The 23457-nt window shown below is 38.7% G+C and overlaps 1 protein-coding gene across 1 annotated transcript in view; it reads right to left on the bottom strand.

The window, feature by feature from the left end:
- PTPRB (protein tyrosine phosphatase receptor type B) overlaps positions 1 to 23457 on the bottom strand; it is a 61388-nt gene that overhangs the window by 22241 nt on the left and 15690 nt on the right. The window contains exons 4-16 of the mRNA XM_014312358.2: positions 23412 to 23454; positions 16257 to 16535; positions 15643 to 15900; positions 14622 to 14885; positions 11904 to 12173; positions 9858 to 10118; positions 7470 to 7736; positions 5903 to 6166; positions 4624 to 4887; positions 3416 to 3679; positions 2511 to 2774; positions 1357 to 1626; positions 471 to 734 (exon numbers count right to left, since the gene is read on the bottom strand). Of these exons, the coding sequence (XP_014167833.1) occupies positions 471 to 734; positions 1357 to 1626; positions 2511 to 2774; positions 3416 to 3679; positions 4624 to 4887; positions 5903 to 6166; positions 7470 to 7736; positions 9858 to 10118; positions 11904 to 12173; positions 14622 to 14885; positions 15643 to 15900; positions 16257 to 16535; positions 23412 to 23454 (3232 nt within the window). The remainder of the gene's footprint in view (positions 1 to 470; positions 735 to 1356; positions 1627 to 2510; positions 2775 to 3415; positions 3680 to 4623; positions 4888 to 5902; positions 6167 to 7469; positions 7737 to 9857; positions 10119 to 11903; positions 12174 to 14621; positions 14886 to 15642; positions 15901 to 16256; positions 16536 to 23411; positions 23455 to 23457) is intronic.

Here is a 23457-nt window from a genome sequence, read left to right as displayed (position 1 = left end):
TTAGAAAACTCTGCTTCCCACATGTGGTTGAACAAACACAGAGCTGCAACCAGAGCTTCCCATGGGAAACAAGTTTTATTTCACTGGTAGACTGGCTATCCTATTAACCCTACTTGCTTTGTCTTTTTGCTTTTTCCACTCAGGCCAATATTGCTTTTAGGATGGGAGACAGCCATTTTCCTGCTTAGGGAGCATACACTGGCATGTCTTTCTTCTGACATGAGCTCCTGGGAACTGTTGTAGGGCTCTTTGCTTCATTTTTCCAGCTGTAACTACAACATTCAGAATTTATCTTTTTATGTATAATATAAATATTTATATATATATATAATGCTCTTTACATATTAGAGCCAATTTGGATACTTCTAATAGTTGCTCTAATCTAGTATGAGCATCAGACTCAGACCAGCTCACTGGTGTCCCCCATGAGCACCACACATGAGACAGATAATTTTCTTAGATGTCCTTGCCTGTTCTTCCATAGACAGATGACTCATTAGTGAGGTCTCCACTGTGTGTAACAATCACCATTCGATACATCCTGCCTTGACGCAGGTTCTGGAACGAACACTGCTGGAGCTGCTGCTCTCCTGAAATCCTGTCATGAAGGGACTTGTCTGGATTGTACAGAAAGATGTCATACGAATCAAGCTCCCCTTGAGAGGTGGTCCAGCTGAAGGACAGTCGGTCAGTGGTGTTCTCTGTGACTTTCAGATTTGTAACAGCTGCTGGAACTGAAAAGAGGGTAAGAGTAAATATCAGAGTCTAGGCACTAAGCTGAACCTTTAATAAACTCATGGCTGTAACACATTTCAATTAAGCCACAAGTAGCTAAGTAATATCAACAGCAACTGTCAGAAACAAGAGGAAAGCATTTATGAAATGCCATTGAGTCTCTCCAATACAGTATTTTTATTTCCCAGAAGGCCCGATTCTCTAGACCATGCTTACAGAGAACTGTCCATTAGCTTCTACAAGAAGCTATAAATCAGTAAAGACTGCAAGCAAGACTTGGCCTTGAGTTTAGAAGTGTGTATTCACATCAAATCCCACACTAAGAACCTTGAGACTGTGAATTAAAAACTTGATGACAATAAAGCATTCAGGTATATCCACAAAAGACAGAGGGAAGCATTCAGCATTTTGGTTTAATATCCTTATTATGAACCATGGTCACATTATTATGATAATAAAATTCAGATTCACATAAAAAGCATGTATTAGGAAAAATTATGCATAAACATCCAGAGTCTATACCTTACCAGAATCTTTGTAGAATCAAAATATACAGATGGTTCATGTATTTAATGATATCTGACTGAGGGAAGTATAAGTAAACCAAGATGTTCTAATTACCTGTTCGACCAACAGTTTCTGCACGCTTACTGAAGAGTCCACCACTAACTGTCAAAACTTGTATTTTATACTTCTTGCCAGCTAGTAAATCTTCAAATTTGTGTTGTTTGGCAGTAGCTGGCTCTGATTTGTTACTCAGGAGGATTCCTTGCTCATTCAAGAGCAGAATGTCATATCTTTCAGCTACACCAGGAGCTTTCTGCCAGGTTACTAACAAGGAATGACTGCTGTATGCATGATGGGCTAATAATTCCTGGACAGAGGCTGGAACTGGAAGCAACAATTAAAGGCAGGATATTACCAGGTGAAATACAGACCATTCAATACACAAATCTGAATAAAGTAATTAACAGAACATAACTCTATATATTTTCAGGTTCACTTGTGGGAAAAGAAATGTCTGTGCATATGTTTATGCAAACAACGAAATCCTAGACATAAATACAAACAGATGAAGTTACAGAGCATCATGGATATCTGAACCGGGAATGGAGAAGCAACAGATATATACAGACTATCATGAAAAGACGGAGAAGAAGAGTGAAATGAACTGACTGAAACAGTTAAGAAAGGAATATGAAAAATAAAGGAGTGGTAAATTGGTGCAAAATCGTAGCCCAGAATAGAAAATGTTAGCCAGCAGCTGCTGCACAAAAGTCAAGGCCATAGATAACAAATACAGGTGCTGTATAAATAAAGAGAGAGGATACATTAAAAACAAGGTATTGCATTGTTTTGTATGTTCTGACACCCTGGACACTGGGGCAATATGTTGTCTAACAAGCCTTGACCATGCAATAGGCTCTGCTAGTACACAATACTTGCCTACATGGAGTAGATGTATGTGTCAGATGGGTACAGGCATAGGAAATGAGAGGGATGGAACTGCATTCATCCTATGAAGGTAGACACTGGGCTGGACTAGAATTCCATGCACATTCACCCAGGTAAAGCTACTGAAATGACACATCTCACTGGTATTAACAGACCCCATGCCAACACCATCACTCATGCTTTCAGATAAAAACTTCCCATGAGTGTGAATGTCCCCATGCCCTATGGTACATTCATAAACATTATTAAACATTATCAAACAAGGGTCAGTCTCTGAGAAGATATAATGCAACTTTCTCATTGTCTCAAGAAAAACATACTTGTTCTCCCAAAAGCTGCTAAGGTGTTGTGCAAGGTGCCACTGTTAGATTGCACCACCACCCGGTACTGCTCCCCAGCTTCCAACTTGTGAAACATGTGCTCAGAGATGTGTTTGGAGACACTCTGAGAATCAAGTTGATGGTTTTGTTGAAATATAGTCACTGTGTAGGAATCAACATCTCCACCTCCAGGGGTCCAGCTCACTTTCAGACTGTTTGTCATGCCATTAGGTGACACATGAATGTTTCGGACCTTGCTTGGAACTGGAAAAAAACAGGGAACAAAAAGGCACCTGCTCACAAATTTCCTGTTTGACTCAGGCTTCCTAATTTCTACCTATTTTACGGCCACAAAAAAGTGATTCAAAAGAGAAAGATCATTTACAGGTACAAATAATGCCATTCATGGGTAAACACAAGTAAAGTTGTAAACATTTGTGTGGGACTATTAGAAACACAGTTCTATGTGTAATCTCCCTCTAGTCCATATGATGCCTTAAAATCACCTCAAAAAATGAAGGCTCTTTAGGTACCCTCAGTTAGTTACTAATTTCTCCAACATTATCTCAATCATCCACTTCAGGTAGGTAAACAGAGGTGTAAAATAAGTAAGTGATTTAACTAGAGACACTAAGCAAACAACTGGCATGCATGGGAATAGCAGAAACCTAAATGTTGACATCTCAATACAAATCAGATTGTCTGCCAACAATCAAGTGTTAGTAAATGCGACACTTTTTTATTAAGCATGGGTGTTGGCTAAGTACTAGTGTGATTTTCAATGAGATCTGCTGTCTCTGAGCCAGTGTTACATAAGCTTAAATATAATCATGGCTCACCCTTGATTTTGTGTGGTTCATTCTAGAAAAGCCTAAACACATTTTAAATACCACATTATTTCTTACTTGTCAGGCCTTCTATGAAAGTAGCCCGCTGTGCATCTCCACTGATGGTCAAAACAAGAATTTTGTATAGACGTCCTGGAGTCAGAGCTGTGAACCAATACTCCTCAATGGTGTTCCCAAGGAAAATGGGTGGGAAAATCTTCATATCATTGAAGAGGAGCTGAATCTCATACTTATCAACATCCCCTTCTGCCTTTGACCAAGTTACCTGCAGATCTTCTGTGCTTCTGTTACTAAGAGTCAGTTCCTTCACTGACTCTGGCACTGAAGAAGTGAGAAGAAAGATGGGAAACTTCTCAGTACTTACTAACAGATCACAGCAAAAAGCCAGCAGCTCTGAAGTCATGTTTCTGAGCTACAATTCTTCATGCAGTTCCCTCGAAAAGCAGTAGATTGCACTTATTTGGGTAGTTTACACCCCATCTAACACTGGAAGGTCCCATTTCAGAACAGATGTCCACAATTTATCAGCATAAAAATAACAAATAAATAATAATGGAGCCTGCAGGGAGTTCACCTAGACAACAAAAACTGAGTAAGATCTGCACGTACAACAAAGACAGAGAAAGGAGGCCTGAGCTAGTGCCAAGTCAAGGTAATCATCTGTGTGATGCAGCACCACAATCCAGTTTCCAACTTGTGCCAGACACAGGTGGGTTATTTTTCCCCCATGCTACATCTTTGTTAATAAATTGAATTTCTCAGCATGGCTCCTTAACTCACATACGGTGCTAGGTGAAAACTGCACCCAGATCCCTGCTGGCTCCCAGCTAGCCACCTTACCACTCTTGCCCCATGCTCTCCAATTCCAGTGCTTGGGGTAGTTTGAATAGACTGAGGTCTAGTCTATTTCTGTCCTATATATTTCCATGACCAGAAAAAACTGTTTAGTACATTCTGGCATAATTTAATGATACATACTAAGCTCATGTGGAAAACTGTACAACTGGGGTTTTTTTGGCATTTAATGTTTCAAGATTTGCTTTCCAATTCAACAGCACAGGTCTCTCACTTTTTGCTTGTCTGTAACTTAAACACTGGTAATAAACTAAATACTGCTTTCCTGTATTATTTGAAATAATACACATTCAAAGAGTCAGAGTCAACATTCTATGTTAAAAATCATATGAGATTTTTGTTCCTGGGTATGGTAAATTAAAAAAAAATACTCTGGGTTGTCTCAGAATGCTTCCAGGGTGCTTACTTACTTGTTCTGCCATAGACTCTCTCACTCGTTTCATATTTCCCACTCCTTGTGCTGACTGTGACACTGTACTGCCTCCCTGGGACCAGACTGGTGAACACACATTCATTTTCATCCTTTGGGACACTTTTTGTTTGAATGAAATCATTGTTGTTCCTGATGGTCACTTCATAATTATCAAAATATCCAGATGCATGTAACCAGGACACCTTCAAGTAGTCACTTCTGGCTGAATTGCTGACAGTAAGTCCCTGGACACTTGAAGGGACTGAAAGAAAAAAAAAAAAAAAAAAAAAAAAAAAAAAAAAAGCAGAAACTTCCTGAAGTTACCGGAGTTGTGGCAGAGAGCTGTATTTGTGGTAGTCACCAGACTTTTGTGAGGAAGTTGCAAAAAAACAACAATGTGGATTTAAGTAATAAAGTAGTATCTGCACTTTTCAGGCTGCTTTACATCTTATGACAATAAAATGGTTTGCCTTTCTAATTTTTGGTCTTATGGAACTTGCTCCGTTTTTTTAAGACTAGTGAGTTCCACAGACAAACACTGATCCAAAATTTGGTTCTCATCCTTTTGTGGCTGTTCCTTGGATTTTCACTTAGATCATGAGAAGACTAAAATTGCACTAACTTGATACTCTTTGTTATTTTAATACCCTTTACAATCTTTCTATTGTTTTACTGGTTTACCAAGTGTAAAGACTAATTCTTTTCCATTTTTGAGAAAGTTTTAAAAGGTACTCCATCATTATTGCCATCTTTTTCTGAAATTTTTCTATTCCTGTTATACTATCCTTGAAAATTGCATGACCAAAACCACAGACGTGTTACATTACCAAAACCAATTGACATGGGTCTTACTCATGATGAGTGACACCTCACTAATATTTTACTAATTAGCCTATCCTTTTCTGTTTTTTCAGTGCCTGAGTAACTTTCTGAGGAGATGCTCTGCAGGATATACTTGAAGGGCCACGTAGAGGCATTAAGGGCAGGACAACACATTTGAACCAAAACTGACACATTATTTCTGTTGACTCATAAGGACTGACATTTCTTTCATTCATGCTAAAGTATTTTTGCATGAAACAAAGCAGCAGCAGCAGCATAAGAATAAAACTAAGTCTATAAAGCTGCAATTTTATGGCTTGACCCTCCAATCCCTAGTCACGCATCCCAGTTTGGTCAGATACTGAAAAATCATTGGTAATGGCCATTACCAACATTAGCCATTACCAATATAACAATGGTTACAGTGACTGTACTTGCCCAGAGCCTCTCTTTACCTGTTCGTTCCTGGCTGAGGGAATAGTTTTCATACTTTCCACTCTTGGTGGTTATCATCACATCATAAAGCGTCCCAGGAGTAAGGCTGCTGAAGGAGCATTCACTGAATGATCTGGAAATGGTGAGAGTCTGAACAATCTTGTCATCATGAGAGAGTGTTACCAAATAACTGTCTACATCTCCAGAAGCTGGCAGCCACGAAACACTGAGGTAGTCACTCCGACCCGAGTTATTTACTGTTACTCCAGTCACACTGGAAGGAACTGTGCAATAAAGAGGAAAAAACAAACAAAAAAATCATTTACTAGCCAATTCTTATTGTTGTGAGTATCCCTGTAATGCCATCCCCTGCAAAATAAGCAGTCTGGGACTCCTGAGAAGTTCTGCACTGACTGCCTCTCAGCAACATTCATCTCCTTTTTTAAATACAGTTAAAATTGTCCTTGGTGGCCTGATCCCAGCACTTCTAAAATCCTAGAAGCTGAGTTATCCTCTCAAATTGCCATTCCTCAGTAACGACAATAACTGGTGAGGCTGGTAAGAGGCCGAGGCCCACAGCTGAATGTTTCATTTCCAGTGGGTTCTCTGACGCCTAGTGGACAAAACATGAATACCACTTGTTTTTCAAGCCAGCAAGGCGAGCTCAAAGGCTCCGCATTGCCAGAACTATCATCACTCAGGCATAAAACTCAGTTTTTGCAGGCACAGAACTTAGACATAATGAACTTCCAGATTTTAACTGGACTCTGCTGGACTGAACTTACTTATCTCAGCAGAGGGGCTGGCCAACAGCTGTCAGAGTCAACCTCCCTCCCTACCATGGTTTTACAAAATACACTACTCTACTTTAAGCCTTTTAGTATTATTCTTCTCCATTTTTTTTTCAGGCTTGTTTTGACTTTTCACCTGAAAATAGTGGTTTTCAAGGAGAACATTGCAGAAAACTGCAGAATGCCTGGCCTTTGCCAAATTCACATCACGGGTAAAATTGCACTGTGTTGCCAAATTTTTTCTCTAAATATCCACAGAACTAGTATTACATTTCATGACTCTTTAAACCTAAAAAATTTGATGCAACAATAAATCTTCTTCTGTGAAGTACAGAAGGACCTCATAATAACTAATTAGCCCTGGTGGACATTCTTTGATGCTGGATTAAAGAAAAAGAATGAGTCGTGAGAAACTCAGACACAAATTCACCCTACCATCTTTAGGCAGGTTCTTGGCACACATAAGTAAGGAGCAATCATACTACACCACCACCACATAGCCAATGGAACAAGAAAGTCCCTTCCAAGGAGTGATTTGCCCAGTTGTTCATTACTCTCAGGGCATATTTTTGTCTTTGTTACAGAGTGATCCTGCTGTAGAGTTCCCAATGTAGTGAGAGCAGTTAGCTCTCTAAAGTTATATTTACACAAATCTGCACAGACAGCGTGCACATATGGAGCTGCATGGATGAAACTCCTGTTTTTCTGAATTCTCAGTGTAGTGGCTTAAACATAAGACCATTCTCTTAGATAAATTCAACTATCAAAAAGCATGCTGGAGTGTTTTCCTTTTTACCTGTTCTTTCCTCTGCAATTGTTTGCCTTGAAGATATCCCTCCACTGACAGTGGTGACAACAACTGAATAGAGTCCTCCAGGTTTCAGGGCATAGAAATGATATCTGTTAGTTTCACTGGGAACAGTTTCATTTTTAATGACAACATTCTCATGAATCAGTAGCACTTGGTATGAATCTACATCTCCCAGCGCTCTTGTCCAGTTGGTGAACAAGCTGTTGGTTGATCCCTGACTTGACACAGTCAGACCTGTCACTTGGGCTGGCACTGAAAAGGAAATGTCATACTGTTACTGAGGAGAAACAAAATAAAACAGAATCCCCCAAAGAACACAAGTTCAGTCACACTGAGGAAGTGCATCAAAAGAACATTCCAATTTGCAGCCAGACTCAACAGGACTAAAAATACTTTAACTGGGGACTGCTTCCTGTCTGGAATGTGGTCTATGGGAACTAACTAAGACACAGAAAGGTCTTTCAGCCTTTAGCACAACTTTTCTCAGACAGATGAAAATGATTCAAGATCAGGGAACTGAAAGAGATGACATTTTATAAATATCATTAAATAAAAGCCATCCATTTAGGAAATCATTCAGGGTTTTTGATGACTACTTCAAATATAGTCTGTGCCTTTAATTTTCCCTTTCCTCTCCCATTCCCAATCTTTAATTTCTAATAAATGGCAAACTTATTTGAAGAATACCTCAGGCACAGTCATCTATGCTGTGTCAGACCCTTTAATTTTGAGGATAACGGAAATGCATGGTTATGGTTTAACTTTTTATGTAAGAAGATCTGCAGGATAGTAACTTTTATAGCATCAAAAGATGAATTGTTAAACAAACATAACATTTATCTAAGCATAAGCTCATGAACTTAGCAAGACCAAAAAGGATGAAGAAATAACAAAGGAATGTAATATGTAGCACAAATTTCACCCCAAATCCCCTTTTTTAATTTGGTTTGACAATATTTGGTCAAAGCAAGGAAATACAATTACTTCTAAAGATTTCTTTTTACATGACCAAGCACAACTGAAATAAAGAAGACTCTAACTTTATAAAATGTGAATGCACTCTTCCGCTCTTGTTTTTTATCAGCCTTTTTGCACACACAGTACTGGTTTAGTAATCATTAACAAAAGCTAGAAAGTTAGGCACAAAGTTGAAGAAAAAGCAAAGTTGACCAAAAACTTGATCAAAAATCCTTCCAGTTTTATAGTGTTCTCATAGTATAATTAGCTTCAACAAGACACTAAAATGCCATATTTCTGTGCTAAATGCTCATTTCAGCGCTCTTTGCAAGTAAGACCTACTTCTGTCATGTTTACAGCAATATTTTTAAGCCTAGTGAGTTGCCCTGCTGCAAGGAAGATTCAGAGGTTTGGAACGCTTATTAAAACCTGTGTTCTAGCTAAATAATGTTTGTTCTTTATAACTAAATTTGAATGTAATATTGACACACAATCAGTGCCCTGATGTGTTTTCAAGCATTGACTCATACTAGTGAAGTGGGACCTTTATGGCTGAATAGGTCCCCTAAAGGGGTATAAGTCAGATGGAAGTGAAATTCCAGCTATCTAATAACATAACAGAGAAATCAAAGTATAAGCTAAACATCTCAGGCCTTGGAAGGAGTTATAAAATTTAAGTAAGGACCACCATCAACCCTAGGAATGCTTTGATTCAAACACAAGCAGCTTATTTTTCCCTGTGCTGTGCAGGGCCAGAGCTACATTTTAAAACTTTGCTTGCACTGGAGAATATTTAAGTCAGTGCTTAAGCAGAGTAAAGCAACCTGTATGGTTTAAAACTTGCACATGTGCACAAAATCAGCACCCTGCATGGGGAGAATGGGACCTTCCTTGTGACACAGTCATCATCCTCAGTAACAAACACATATTCTGAAATCAGAAGAGCAAAAAGATTAGAAACACATCTTCAAGTTCACATATGTGACCTTGTGTCTGTCAACCTTGGAATGTTCCCCCTAAAGTAACATTTTCCTGTGTGGTGATGTTTCTCTTTTTCCCAGATGATGGATGCTTTGCATGAAGGAAGTGACCCTCCTGAAAATACACAATGGAAATGGTTCTTCTTATATGGAATCTTGTGCTAATGTAGATTGACTAGATATGACATAATATTTCAGGAAACTGTTTTGCCAGGAATTACACATCTATTTTCCAAAAATCTTAAATAAATACAGCAAGATAAGTGACAGTCAGAAATTAGAGACTCAGACATGTAACTTTTTTACTGAGGAAACAAACATGAGATCAAGACTTTTGAGATTTAGACACCGAGTTAATTAAGTTCACTGCAAAGCAAAAAAAAAATTGTTAGTGGTTGACAGAAGTAAAGATTAAAACAGTTTGACAAGATGATACCTGTTCTTCCTTCTACTGAAGTCCAGTTGCTTAAAGTCCCACTAATGGTAGTGATGATTGCTGTATACTTCCTTCCAGGTATCAAGTCAGTGAAAGTGAATTCCTTAGCTTCTTTTGCAAGTCCTTTTTTTACAATAGGGAGCTCACTGACTTCCAGGGAAACCACATAGCTGTCCCATTCTGCAACAGGGGTCATCCACATGACACTAAGCGAAGTTTCATTAGCATGCTTCACACGGAGCTGGAGAACAGGCTCTGGAGCTGGAAAAGATAGGACAACAAGAACAGAACTATGTGATGAGCACACATGCCTTATCTCAAGCTGTTGTAGGAAATGTGTTCTGTAAGACAGAAATGTGACAGCAACAGAGTACCTGCAATCAAGAGGAGATTCTTGACCTTTTTCTAGGAAGCCATTGTTATAAATCTAGTATTTGTGCCTCTCTTCCAGTGAAGGACAGTTAGCAGCAGACTTCAGCAACACACTACACTGTAATGCTTAGGTTTAAACTTACACCAGGATATATATTTTAGTGCAAATGGAAGTGCAGGGAAGTCAGTGAAATTCCTCTTGAACTCTAGGTGCTGAACAGGGATATAAGATATTTGTACTATAAATCAGACCTACAACAATGTACTTCTAACAAACAAAGATGTAAATTATAGGGTCAGAGTGACATTGATTTTTCATTGATTTATACCTAAGTCAAGCTGAGAGACACTTCAAACCTAGAGGGGCATTAAAGAAAGAATCCGATCAGTGAATTTCTCTGTGTGCTCATGTGTGTCTGTGCCTGCATACCCAGCAAGCATGTCTTGCCCAATATAGTCCCTGATCTGATTTTGTCCCTGTCACATTGAAATACAACTCACTTTCCAAGTCTGTGGGTTAATGTAAGAGAAAACTAAGTCACAACAGGGCCTAATACCTGTACTTCATAACAGACACATTATGCACCTCACTGTAGGTCAAACACAGTCATGATACACCCACTGCTGGATATTATTAAATGGACCATGTTTTAATCACAGAATCATAGAATCACTTAGGTTGGAAAAGACCTCTAAAATCATTGGGTCCAACTATTAATCACTTAGCTGAGTCAATTAAAAGTAACACCATAAAGTTAAATTAGTTGCAACATATGTCAAGAAGATGAGACGGTATCTTTCTCTGATCAAGTTTGCTACAAGTCAGAGAAAGCTTCAGTTCTGTAGCTTCTACAGGTCTTTCTGTTGTGCAAAATTAACAAAATTAAGTTCTCGGGGAATGACAGGTAAGGGTATAGTAGAAAAGGCAGGCTCCAGGAAGGGTGAGGATAAAGTAGAATGGCACCCTCCTATCTGACATTTTTCTGTCAAGTTAGCCTTGAGCCTTGCCTGTTATTCCTATTCCAAGTCTTTCTTTCCTCTGAATTGCACTTATTCTGCATTCACTGAGCAGAAATTCTAACAATTATATAAGAATTATCTTTTAAGTTTGAAGCAAATCAGATGCGGCTTTGACTAACACACTGCAAAAGAATTCCACTCATGTCCCTACAGGGTATATCAGTTTCCTTTGGAAACAAAGGCTTGAACAGACTTACACATTTTCTTTATGGAGCACAAAAACAAGAACTGGGATGTTAAAGGACAGCCATACTAAGATACACCTTCACCATATGGCTAATATTCTTTACACAGACTGGCAAGGAAATATACTGATGAACAATACAGGAAGGCCTAGAGTGCTTTCTTTAAAACCTTTATAGGGTGTCCTACAATCAGCTACAAAATATAGCACTGAAATGAACATGTAATGTAACACCTGAATCATGACAGAATTGTGATATAGTTCCCATAGCTTTCACTAACAAAACATTTACTACAAAAGTAATCCTGAAAGTTTTCACAGAACTGCTAAAATGATCTCTGTAGTTTACAAAGGGAGCTCCTTTTTACTGTATTAATAATGAAATTAATTTGTGGATTCCCAAGTACTCTTCAATTGCTCACAGAGCTGAACACTTTGCATTCTCACAGTGCCTGGAGAAGCACGCTGACCTGTTCTTCCCGTGCAACTCGTCTTGCTCTGCAAATCGCCGCTCTCCACAATGACTTCCACGCCATACTCCCTGCCTGGGATGAGCCCTGCATCACGGATGAGGTACTCGGTGCTGTCCTTGCCGAGGGTGGTGTTGAGCACCAGGGCTGAGCGATTCCACAGGAGCAGGTGGTACCTCTCCCAGTCTCCCGCAGGGGGCACCCAGGTCACTCGCAGAGACCGCGGCCAGCCACTAGCACCGGCCTGCAGCTCCAAAACTTTCTGGGGAACTGGAGAAAGAGAAAGCGAAAAAGCAATTCTGAAGTGGAGTATTTCTGGTGAGATGTACATATATTGGCAAAACCTGTCTCACAGCACAGCTATTGTACGAGTGCGTGGACTAGCTAGAGCAATGTGAGCTATCTTGTTGCAAAGGTTGGCTTTCATTTTAAAGACAATTTTTACTCTTCCCCACAAAAACCACTCACTTATTTTCCTGCTGGTTTCTGACATCAGAAATGGGCAACCCGTCTTAGGGCACCCCTGTACACTTCTTGGATGCCCCTTGCAGTTTTCAGTCAGGTTCCCTGTTGTTTCCTGCACTTAAGCTCAGTTAGAAACTATCCATTTTTCACTGCTAACGCTCAAACTTCAATCTCTATCAGCCCAATTCTGGTACCAGCAGCAGAAATGCAAAGCCTAATGGCTTCTTTCACAGAAACAGCTTCTTCCACCTTGTATGCCCTAATTCCTCCCAACTGTAAAAGGCACTGAGGTTAAGACAGTGGTCTATTAAAGCATCCACTCCATCCTGTCCTGTACTTCAAGGATCCTGAATTTACAAGCATAACCTTCTCCTGCCTAACCATATGCTCCTGCAGGTCACACTGGACCACTGAGACTTTTCTGATTTTCATGGAATAATTAAATATTAGCCAGACCAAGCAGAGATTAGAAGACAGATGCAGATCCTTAGGACATGATACCTATAAGCTTCATATTAAGATACTCAGAGATCAGCACTGGAGCCCTGAGACTATCCACAAGTATTAGCTACATAACTACAAGGCTAGCATCTTGTTCTTATGTTTTATCTAGCTTAGTTAATATTTAATTGATCAGTAGGATCAATTAGTAGCAGAGGATTGAAACCTCTTTACCAGCATCACAAAATACTCACCGGTTTCACTTCCCATGGGCATAGCTGGCTATCAGACCTAGAACTCCCACATGCCAGTGAATATGGGAAATGTGTTTCAATTTCTGAGTGAGTGGATAAAAGCACACAGCGTATTGTTAGGAAGCACAGATGAACTTACATCATAACAGATAAAGCCTTGTCAGGCTGACTGGACATCATTATACCCTAATGGCACAAAGTTTCAGTCTCTGAGATGTCTGTATTTCTTACTACAACATTTCTTGGCTGGTTCTGGTGCACCCTCTGAGTACACAGCAATGTGTATTATGGGCACCTGGCTCTCTCTGTGAATTACAGAGGGACCCTAAGAGTCTAATCTTTTCAGCATCTGTCGACCTGACAGTCTGGACTTAAGAATTTATCTTTACTCCACTCCAGCTTCTGTTGGAGTGACTGTTTTCAAAGGTCTTGATGTCTGTGGTAAAGGAAGGAATTGCTTATGATCAGCATCCTTGGAAATAGGATTTGTAATCCCAAACTTTGAAAGCATGGGGTCTAGATCACAAAGCTGGGGATCAGTGCTGTTAAATGAGGGCCTGAAGGTCTCTCTTTAGATTGAAATGGTAATCTTAAAGGACTTTAATGGTAAGCTAAACAAACAAAACAGACATGCATATAAACCAGTCCAGCTTTGTACTTTCTAGACATGAAAGACTTCCAGGGCTCTTCCAGCCTGCACTGAGAATGGGGTATCAGCCAGGTATGTCAAGGATGTGACTTTCACATGAGATGTTTAATTGTAGACAGTAGATATTTACTAAAACAAATACTCTGCTCTCACACACACACATTTTCTCCCTTTGGGCTCTGAGTCTACTAGAAATTTTGTATGCATTCTTCACTGATTTCGACTGTTTTTTACCATTTAACTTTTGCTCAAGCTAGGCTGGTGTGGAAGAGATGACACACCTCTAGGGCCAATAATACTGTGGGAGAATGATGAAGGATTTTTCAGGTTCAGAACTCATACAAAAGATACCTGAAAGAAAATTATTACTTCTGAAAGAAGATAAAAAACTCATAACTCGGCTGTATCTCAGCTGCCACATGCCTTTGTTAATCCATGCTGTTTATAGTAAAGAAATCTGAGATGTAATCTTTTCTGGTTTCTAGATTTGTCTGGAAGAAGGAATAAGACTAGAACTTGCAAAACTACTCTAAAGACTGTTAATAATTTGACTACATGCACACTTCCCCATAATGTAAATCAGTTTATGTAGTATGCTGAGCTGAATTCAAGACAACAAAGTTGGTCAGAAGTGCAGTAGTATGCAACAGTTTTGTAACAGACTCACTCAACTATAAGGTCCAACAAAAATTCACGACTGTTGCCCGCTCCCAAGATATGCTGGAGCTGCTTTTGGCCGTCAGATTAACTGTTGCCAAAGAGTCAGCAGGGGGTATTCCTGAAACAGTATTGTGCTCTTTATCTCGTTTTGCCTGGAATCCAAATAATTTTGGCTCTTACAATGATTTGCTACAAGGCCAGTGTAGGCAAAAATCAGTTACAATGTTCTCACTGAAGCAGAAGACTTACATGTCCTGCCAGTTGCCGTCCGATCGGTGAACAGCTCACCACTGATTGTGCGGGCAGCAACCTGATACAGACGTCCTGGAGTTAGCTTGTCAAACTGTGTCTCTGTGACTGGCGGCTGCACACTTTTGACTTCTTTAACTGATCCAAGATGAGACAGAGTGATATTATAGAAATTGAGGTTTCCTGAAGGTCTTCTCCACTTAACTTTTAAAGCATCTAAACTGCCATCGTTAGTCACCATCAAATCTAAGACTTCAGCTGGGGCTAAAAAAAGAAAATAAGAAAAAGAATAAAATACATCCACCACAAAACATGTAAGACCTGCTGCCTCCCAAACTCCCATAGTTAAGTTTTGATTTTGAATAGTTATATGAGATGGCGTATGAGTGGTTTTGCTGAACAGTGAAGTCTGGTCACAGTGCAGATCACCTTCTGAAATCACTTTCCAAAATCACTTCCCTAAATGCCTCCCATGCAAAACCACCACATTTGATAAGATTTCTGTAGAAGAAATTGCATCTTACTCTTCCCAGAATTTAAGGAGAGTGAAGGCATGACACTTTTTTCCCCTACATAAGTGTTTTAACCATTGGACCATAGCAGGATGTCATCTTATCATTATCTCTATGACCACAAAACTCCAGCCTGAAAAATGTTCCTGAAAAAAAAAATTTCTGTAACTCTAGTTCTTTGAATCAGTATTTCTTTGTGAAAATAAAAAAATCCTGACAATCCTGAAAAACCCAAATGAAACCAACCAACTAGGCAAACAAAAACCCTAAACCACATTTAATTTTACCATTCTTAACCTACTTGACATTTTTTCCACTTCCCTTTCACCCTTTTTCTACTTTCATTTTAGCCTCTAAGTTTGTTGCAGTGGTAACTTAGGGAATTAAATAAGCTTATGGTGTCTGTAACTTGGAACATGAATCACATATTATTCTGAAATATGTCCTATAATGCTATTAGGTTATGGCCTTAGCTTCTTGTTTTGTTGTGATGAACTCTGAAATCTTACCTGTCCTGATTGTTTGAAAACTGCTGCTCTCCAATCCTGCAGCCTGGGTTATGATAGAGAGGTTATACAGGTGGCCTGCTGTAAGTCCTGAAAAGGTGTAGGAGGTCAGGGAACCTTCCTGGTGAATCTCATGAACTGGTACATGATTATCCAGCAACAGCAGCCTGTAACGATCCACATGTCCAGAGCCAGAAGACCACGAAACGTGGATAGTGTCTGTCTTGACACTGGCCTGAATATTTTTCACAGGAGATGGCACTGTTGGTATAAAAAGGACACATGCTTAAGGCCTAATGGTTATCTCCATCATTTCAGCAATTTTAAACAGATTTAATCTTGGAATATGTTGGGTTTCTTCGGGGTTACTGAAAACCCAACCCCAAATATACAATAAAAATGAGACTCTATTCTTAGCAAACAATTCTTTATGCCAGACAGAGATTCATATTTTATTTCTACTTATAAATAAGTAGAAATAATAGATACTTCATAAGTATATACATATATATATAGCCATGTAGAAGAATTATACCAATTTGCTAATTTCAAAATGCAGAAGTACAGAATATTGTAAGTAGTTTTACTTAGATGAACTACAGGAAAAGAAGTCCTACCAGTGGATCCACTAATGTGAAGTTCTGGGGTAGTCTTATTTCCAGCAACAGCACTGAGGACAATGTTGTATTTATTCCCAGGAATGAGACTGGAAAATGTATTTTCTGTTTTTGATATTCTTCCTGGTATGGAGACTTCTTGTATCTTTTTATAATCACGATCAAGTAATACTAGGTTATACATGTCCACCTTTCCTGAGGAAGGATCCCATTGAACCTGCAAGCTTGTGAGTGTAGTTTTTTCCTTATTAATTTCCAAATGAGATGGTGGCAAGGGATCTGCAGTTAGGAAAAAAAAATCACAAAACATAAACCATTTCTTGCTTTGGGATTGTCTGAAATTTTATACAGCAGCACAAGAAATCTTATAAAACTCTCCCTTTATCGTCATCATGCTGCCAATACTTTTCGAAAAGTTTCTTCCTTCTATTTATAAACACAATGCATTGAAGCCAGTGTACAAGAGAATCTTGAAGAATTCAGAAATATTACTTTTATGTATCTGTACACACTCACTCACACAGACATGCACATAGCAAAACACTTCCACTGCGGAAGTATATTGCAAGCTTAGAAATCTGCTGATAGTAAAACTGTAACAACCTTAGTAAGAAACAGCAAACATGTAAACCCCAGTGTAATGTAGCTTTATAGATGGCAGCAACAGCTTTCATTCCCTAGCACTCACCCTAAACACTTTATCAGTTAAGGGTATGAGCATTTATACAATTTTAAGGGCAATGATATTTTGTTTTTAGTATTAGCTTCAATAATTTCAAACAGATTCTGATAGAACATGCTTCTGCTCTGTTTTAGTTCAGCTCATAAAAATTTAAAAAAACCCAAACAGTACATGGGATATACCTTAAGGAACTAATATTGGGATTACTTCTCTGAAACTCTCAACATTCATTATGTTGTTTATTAAGAAGCTCTCCAGTAAAATCATCTGTGAAATAAGATACACTCTAAAGCAAAGATAAACTGACCAAGCCTAAAGAATCTGGTTGATTTTATCCTCCAGGTGCACTTCATCACTCACAAGACTGCAAACCATACAAAATGTATTACATGTTGATGTACTAAGGTATTGACGTTTATGTCTTCCAGTAAGGTTAAGCAAATGCTTTTTAAGAAGATATCATGAAACAACCCAAAGCAGTGAAATCAAACCTTCATAAGTTGGGACGGTAAAGTTTCCCAACAATTTAGGAATAATTTGCCTACCACAAGAGTATACTCTTTCCTAGCATCAGACCAGGAGTGTAAGGTGCCTCCAGGATGAGAACTGTGGTCTCTGTATGAACAGCACCTCAAACACAGAAGAACAAGACTATTTTTCCAATACAGTCATTGCTGCTTGGTTCCCTGAACAAAGAAGACAAAAAAATCTCAATCACATAAGTTACAAATGCAATGTAAAGGCTGCAAGGATGAAGTTGAACCTACCTCCCACCTACAAATACATAAGTAGGAGGGCCTTAGCAGCCTTTAAGCTGCTTTTTCTTCAAATTCTGGATGATGTGGAAGGTTTAATCACTTCCTACAAAGCTCTGCTGAGAACAGAGCAGTGCCAAGTTTTGGTGGTATACTTTGTCGATCAAATACATTAGGAATGTCAAGGAAGCATCTCCTTTCTTGGAAACGTTCAAAAACTGACTGGACATGGTCTTGGGCAACCAGATCCAGGTGGCCCTGCTTGAGCCGGGTGCTTGGACCACATGACCTCCAGAGGTCCCCTCCAACCTCAACCTTTCTGTGGCTCTGAAAGTACTGTGTCCCTTTGAACCTATGTCTCTGCTTAAATTCAAATTCATCCTTTGGACCACAGAGATGTTAGTGCTCTTCTGAAAAAGAGATGAAAATTAAACAAATTGATTTCCAAAATCAATCAATAAAATTAACTATCTTTTCTTGACCGCTTTCTTAAAGGCCAAACTAAGTCTGCCTAAATCTGAAAAAGAAGAAAGTAATATTAAAGACCAAGCACATCAAACTTCAGGCCAAACAGTTAAAACTTCACCCAGTTACAGCAACTGAAACATGAGGTTTTAATGAAAAGTGTCAGGAAATCTTAACAATAGGCTTGACTACCAGCTCCACCTACAATATATACTAAGCCACTAAAGACTATTATGTTGGCAAAAGTGAATAGTGGGGGTATAATCTCGTTCCTTGAAGGCAATTGTTCTAATCCGAAAGGTCAGACTTTGGAAGTCAGAAATAAATTCCAGCACTATATATGGTCTGACGCACAGCCAGCTGAAAAAGTTTTAATTTGACCAACATTGAGAGAACAGTCATGATAACTATCAAGAAGTTTAACCCTCTTTCCGACTAAGTTAGGACAAGGTCGACTGTTCTTTAGTCCTGCAAAAGTAACCACCATTGTCATCTGTATTATTTGCCAAATTTGACAAAAAAGATATCTGCATTTTCAGAAGCACTTTTACTGTCCTGGGTAATCTGCCTTCTAAGGTGCATGAGCAAAGAAGAAAGTTGCGTGCCTAGAAGGTGAAGTTCAGAAATTCAGACTTTATCTAATCTATCTGGTCCAGAAAACAAAACACTCAGTGCTTTGTACATCCGCTAGAACAAAGGAACAATGAGACTGGGAAGTGCCTGGGCTGAAAGAGCCCTGGATGGAAACAAACACTTAAAAAACCATTTACATTGTTAGACAAGTCTGTGTTGGCAACGATACAACGCCGATAAATCACAGAAATAAAATATTTTCATCAAGATATTTTTATACTATTTGACACTATACAAATTAACGTCCCCTGGTCTACAAAGGCATCTTCCAGAGACTTAATGGTCTTTGACTTATATTGCAACTCCATTTTCACTTCTGGGGAAGAGGATATGCTTTCTCTGCACAGCTGCTGCGGATCCAATTTATAGATATGGCTATGTCAAACTCCAGTGACATGACTCCCAGATACAGCCTGTAAGCACAGTAACACACCTGCCTTATTGAGGAGAAAACAAAAACAGCTGGGAGGAATGAGCCCAGGACTTAGTAACGAGGAATTCTTGCCAGTCTCAGTTATCTTCCTACCATATTTTTTCCTACCTTTCCCTCTTCATAAAACAGTAACCTACTTCATAAGGACTTTTCTGAAGATTAAGTAAAGAGGGTTGATTTCATTGTCTTCACTAAGCACAAATATCCATTTCTTCGGGATTATACGCAACTTAGAGAATCTTTAAAATATAGTTATTTATTTTGTTCTTGTACTCTGCCTTTGAAATGATGATCATAACCATTACATGATTACACATGATAGGATTATACAGCCTATAGTCAGAGCCATGCCACGTGTTGTTCCTACAGACGGCTAATAAGTCAAATTTGTCCCAGATAACTTGAAATTTACAGGAGTGAACACATGGCCTGGGTATGCTTCTGGCATTTAGAAAGTTACATATTACAATGAAAAACCACTCTAACAGCTGTGTCTTGGAAGATAAAATTCTATCTTCTTTTCATTCAAATATTTAATGGATTTTCTAACAAAAAATTATTTATAGTTCTCTCAGTACAGGAGGCTTGAATTGGATAGTAACATAATACAGCACTGCAATATTTTTGTACACAAAGATTCTGAAAATGGCATTTATAAGTCCATTTTAGAAGACATAGTTGAAAGTGGGGTAATTGCAAATTGTTTTCCATAGCTCTCTAGACCAGTATCTCAAATCTATATTTCAAGTCTGAATTGAAATTTATAAATTTAACTGTAATTTAGGATCTATTCATATACTACTATTTTTATCTAGACCTAATCATTCACTGAAATATAGTTATACTGGTGCACAGACATTTGGAGATTTGAGAACTTAAAATGTATCTTACTTATAATTTGGAAAGACAAAATCCTACCATCTTTTTCCATACATCAGTTCTTAATCACAGAAATAGTTTTACTGAGAAAACGAAGACTATAACATGAAAAGACTGACAGGTGCATATCCCAGCTTTACAATGTCAGCAGCATGCTGACTAGTTGTATGGTTTTATGTGCTGTTTAATGTGTGTATATATACAAATTGTAAATATTAATATGAAGCAAATATGTGTACTTGTGCCTGCTAACATCTATGGTCTCAGTTTTGCAGTGGAAAATTTATCTGATTTTCAGAGCTGATAATTGTGTTATCAGCTTTTTCTTTCTTTCCTATTCTACCAAAATAGCACAAATGTTACCACTGTGTGTGTTTCCACGCCTATGTATACATGGCTTATGAAGTGCATATGTGACTGTATTTTCCATCATTTTGGATGACATATTTTAGTTCTGCTCTACAGGATTAAATACTTGCTGTTTTAAATTTACAATCCACAGACCAAAATGTCTTGAGTAAAGAGAGGCACTTTAGAGGATTAGTGTGGATTCTTGTACCACTATTTCATACATCATTAGACTTAAGATCCATGTATCCACAAGTGAAATAGAAGCTGCTTCTCCAAGAAAAGATTCATAAGGGCAAATCTGGTGTTACTCGAGAGTTTATGGAATCTTCTCAAGCTGCACAATTATTCTATCAGAATATGAAACTTGCAAACAACATAGACCATGATTTGTGACATTATATATTCAAAAGGCCAATATGGTCCTCTCCAACCTTCTACATTACCACTGCAACTGTGGCATGCATTATTCATTGCTTTCACCATGAGTTCCCAGTCAGAAAAGATCACACTCAAAATTTAACCAAATGTTTTGGATTTTATGTGCTTAGCTACTCAAGTACTTTGTATAAGAAACTTTGTATAAGAAAACTTGAAAACTAAACTCAGAACTGGCACACAAAGATTTTTACAGGATTGAATATGAGCAAAAAGGTAGTTTCCGAACTAGGTATACAAACAAACCTGTAACTTTCTCACACTTTCTCAGGTGTATTTATTGTATCAAGACAATACAGATGTTCAAACATCACTTTGCAAAAATAAAACACATGAGATGGGATTCCTTTCCTTTCAACGAACTACACTTCAGCTTTCTGGTTTAACCTAGCCTCCTCTGATAGGCAGTGGAGAAAGCACCTTCAATGGACAGCTTAGCCCATCTTCTTTAGAAAAAAAGCTCAGGAAGGGAACTTCACTGTCGAAGGTCAGACATTGTGGTTTTAGATGGCCCATGATAACTCAGTTCCACTGCTAGTGAAATTGGTGGAAATTTTGTTTACAATATGGCTGGAAAGACTGTTTATACTTCCATATTCACAGGACAATTTCCAGGAATGCACGCCTGTGGACATTCAGGCTCAGTAGATAGTAAACTAAAACTACTGTCATCAAGTTACAAAGAACAGGTGAAAAAGAGCTTCCATGAAATTGGGCTTAAAATGCTGCCCCCAGTGGAAGCATAAGAGGAATAATCCTTCCTCATTCTGCATTGGAAAGCTCAGTATGGACAATACAACATGGGTTGTTCACAGGCATAATTTAGAAAAATTCTTTTGGAAAAATAAATTTTGGGGCTAATTGCGTATTTTGAACACCATCAAGGAATTCGACTCAAGGAAAGCAAGGAACCACAGAGCAATCTCAGCAGCTCTCCGCAGGAAACATTCATGGCTTCTTGATTCTTATTTCATGCTTTTGACTGATCTCTGCTATCCAAAATCCAAATGTAAACCTCACTTCAACTATGGTATACCAATTATCAGTATTTCAATTTAAACTTTAATCAGACTTTTCACTGTGTTGTCAGCTACATAATATGACTCTAATGATCAGCTGTTTCCAATCACTTTCATCATACAGCCTTGAAAAATCTATTTAGTGATAAAAAAGTCATAAATGGCATATACAAACTTCTGTGTTAATGGTTATGCATCAATCAAAATGTGCTCTAAAGTGGTATCTTCTCACCTTCTATGCAAGTGTTCAATAATAGAACTTTACTATACAGAAATGATGGTGATTTATACCTGCCTCTCTGATAATGGTTGATCTATATTTTAATTTTCACATTACAACTCATCAATATTTATATTAAAAACAATCAGCATGATGCACAACAAATTTAAACCACTGTCTGCATAGAAACTATTATTCATTTTTACCAACTGACATGACTTGTGCTTAGTGTACAGCTATGACACCATCAGACTTGTAAATGTTTTTTTTGAAACTTGAGTTACCACAGCAAATTAACGGAGAATATTTAGTGCATTTGTATGGTTAATGCAGGAAAAAGGTCCTCACAGAAAGCAACACCTCTGAACAGGTAATTGTGAAGTACTTGGCTGCTGTAACCTTCAATACTAATATTAAGTACCTCTCTAAAACTAACCTTAGGAGCAAATCAGAGAGGCGTTTAATGATAGACTTTATTTAACACATCTTTGTTTTGGTCTTGAACTACTACCTTTAAGAGGTCGAACAGTATTATATTTTATCATCTTCACAAAGCACAAATACAGGTAGAAAGAGGCCAGTTGTGCCACTGCAGCTGTTGTCATTCAAGGTTGTCCACTGCTTCACAGCTGAATTGTTCACATGCCCACACAAACAAGAATGCAGAAGGAGGGCTTTCCTTGCCACCCCTCTGTCAGGCTGCTGGACCATTTTTACAGCCAGTCATGGATGTGTCACTGGAAGTGCTCTGTACACAACTGCATATCATAACACCTCCTCACTGGTGATATCCAAGGAAAACATACAAGAAGGAAGTTTCAGCCTTACTTTCTGACTTTTAGTCTCTGGTTAGACAGGACCAAAGTATGGAAATGGACTGAAACAGTACGTTTCAGTACCCTTAAAGAAGACTTACCTGCTATGAAATAGATTGTATTTTAAACACAGTAAATAAACTGTCAGCTGAGGAACTATGACAACAATGTATTTGCATGAGCACGAAGGATGTTATGGGCTACTACGACAAAAACAATTTTTTTAAACTTAATATCCTCACAGTACCTTCTTTCAAGCCTGCTGGGTTAACTGTCGGCAGGAGACACTTCTGGCAGCGGGCTAAAGAGAACTCAAGCACAGGGCTGCTATGTTCAGCAAACACTGTCCATTTGCAGTAGCTGTAAATGCATCGCTCTCCTCCTCCTCTTGGAGCCGGCCGAAGCAAGGGGAGGAAAAGGAAAAGCCCGGCGTCCCTCCCCGTGCACCTGCCGCGCCCGCGCCCCTACCTGTCTGCAGGGAGATGTTGAGAGCCTCGCCGCCGGCGAGCGGCTC

This window comes from Geospiza fortis, unplaced genomic scaffold (genome assembly GCF_000277835.1).
Source record: "Geospiza fortis unplaced genomic scaffold, GeoFor_1.0 scaffold166, whole genome shotgun sequence".
Classification (NCBI taxonomy): Eukaryota; Metazoa; Chordata; class Aves; order Passeriformes; family Thraupidae; genus Geospiza; species Geospiza fortis.
This window is presented reverse-complemented; position numbering and strand designations above follow the sequence as displayed.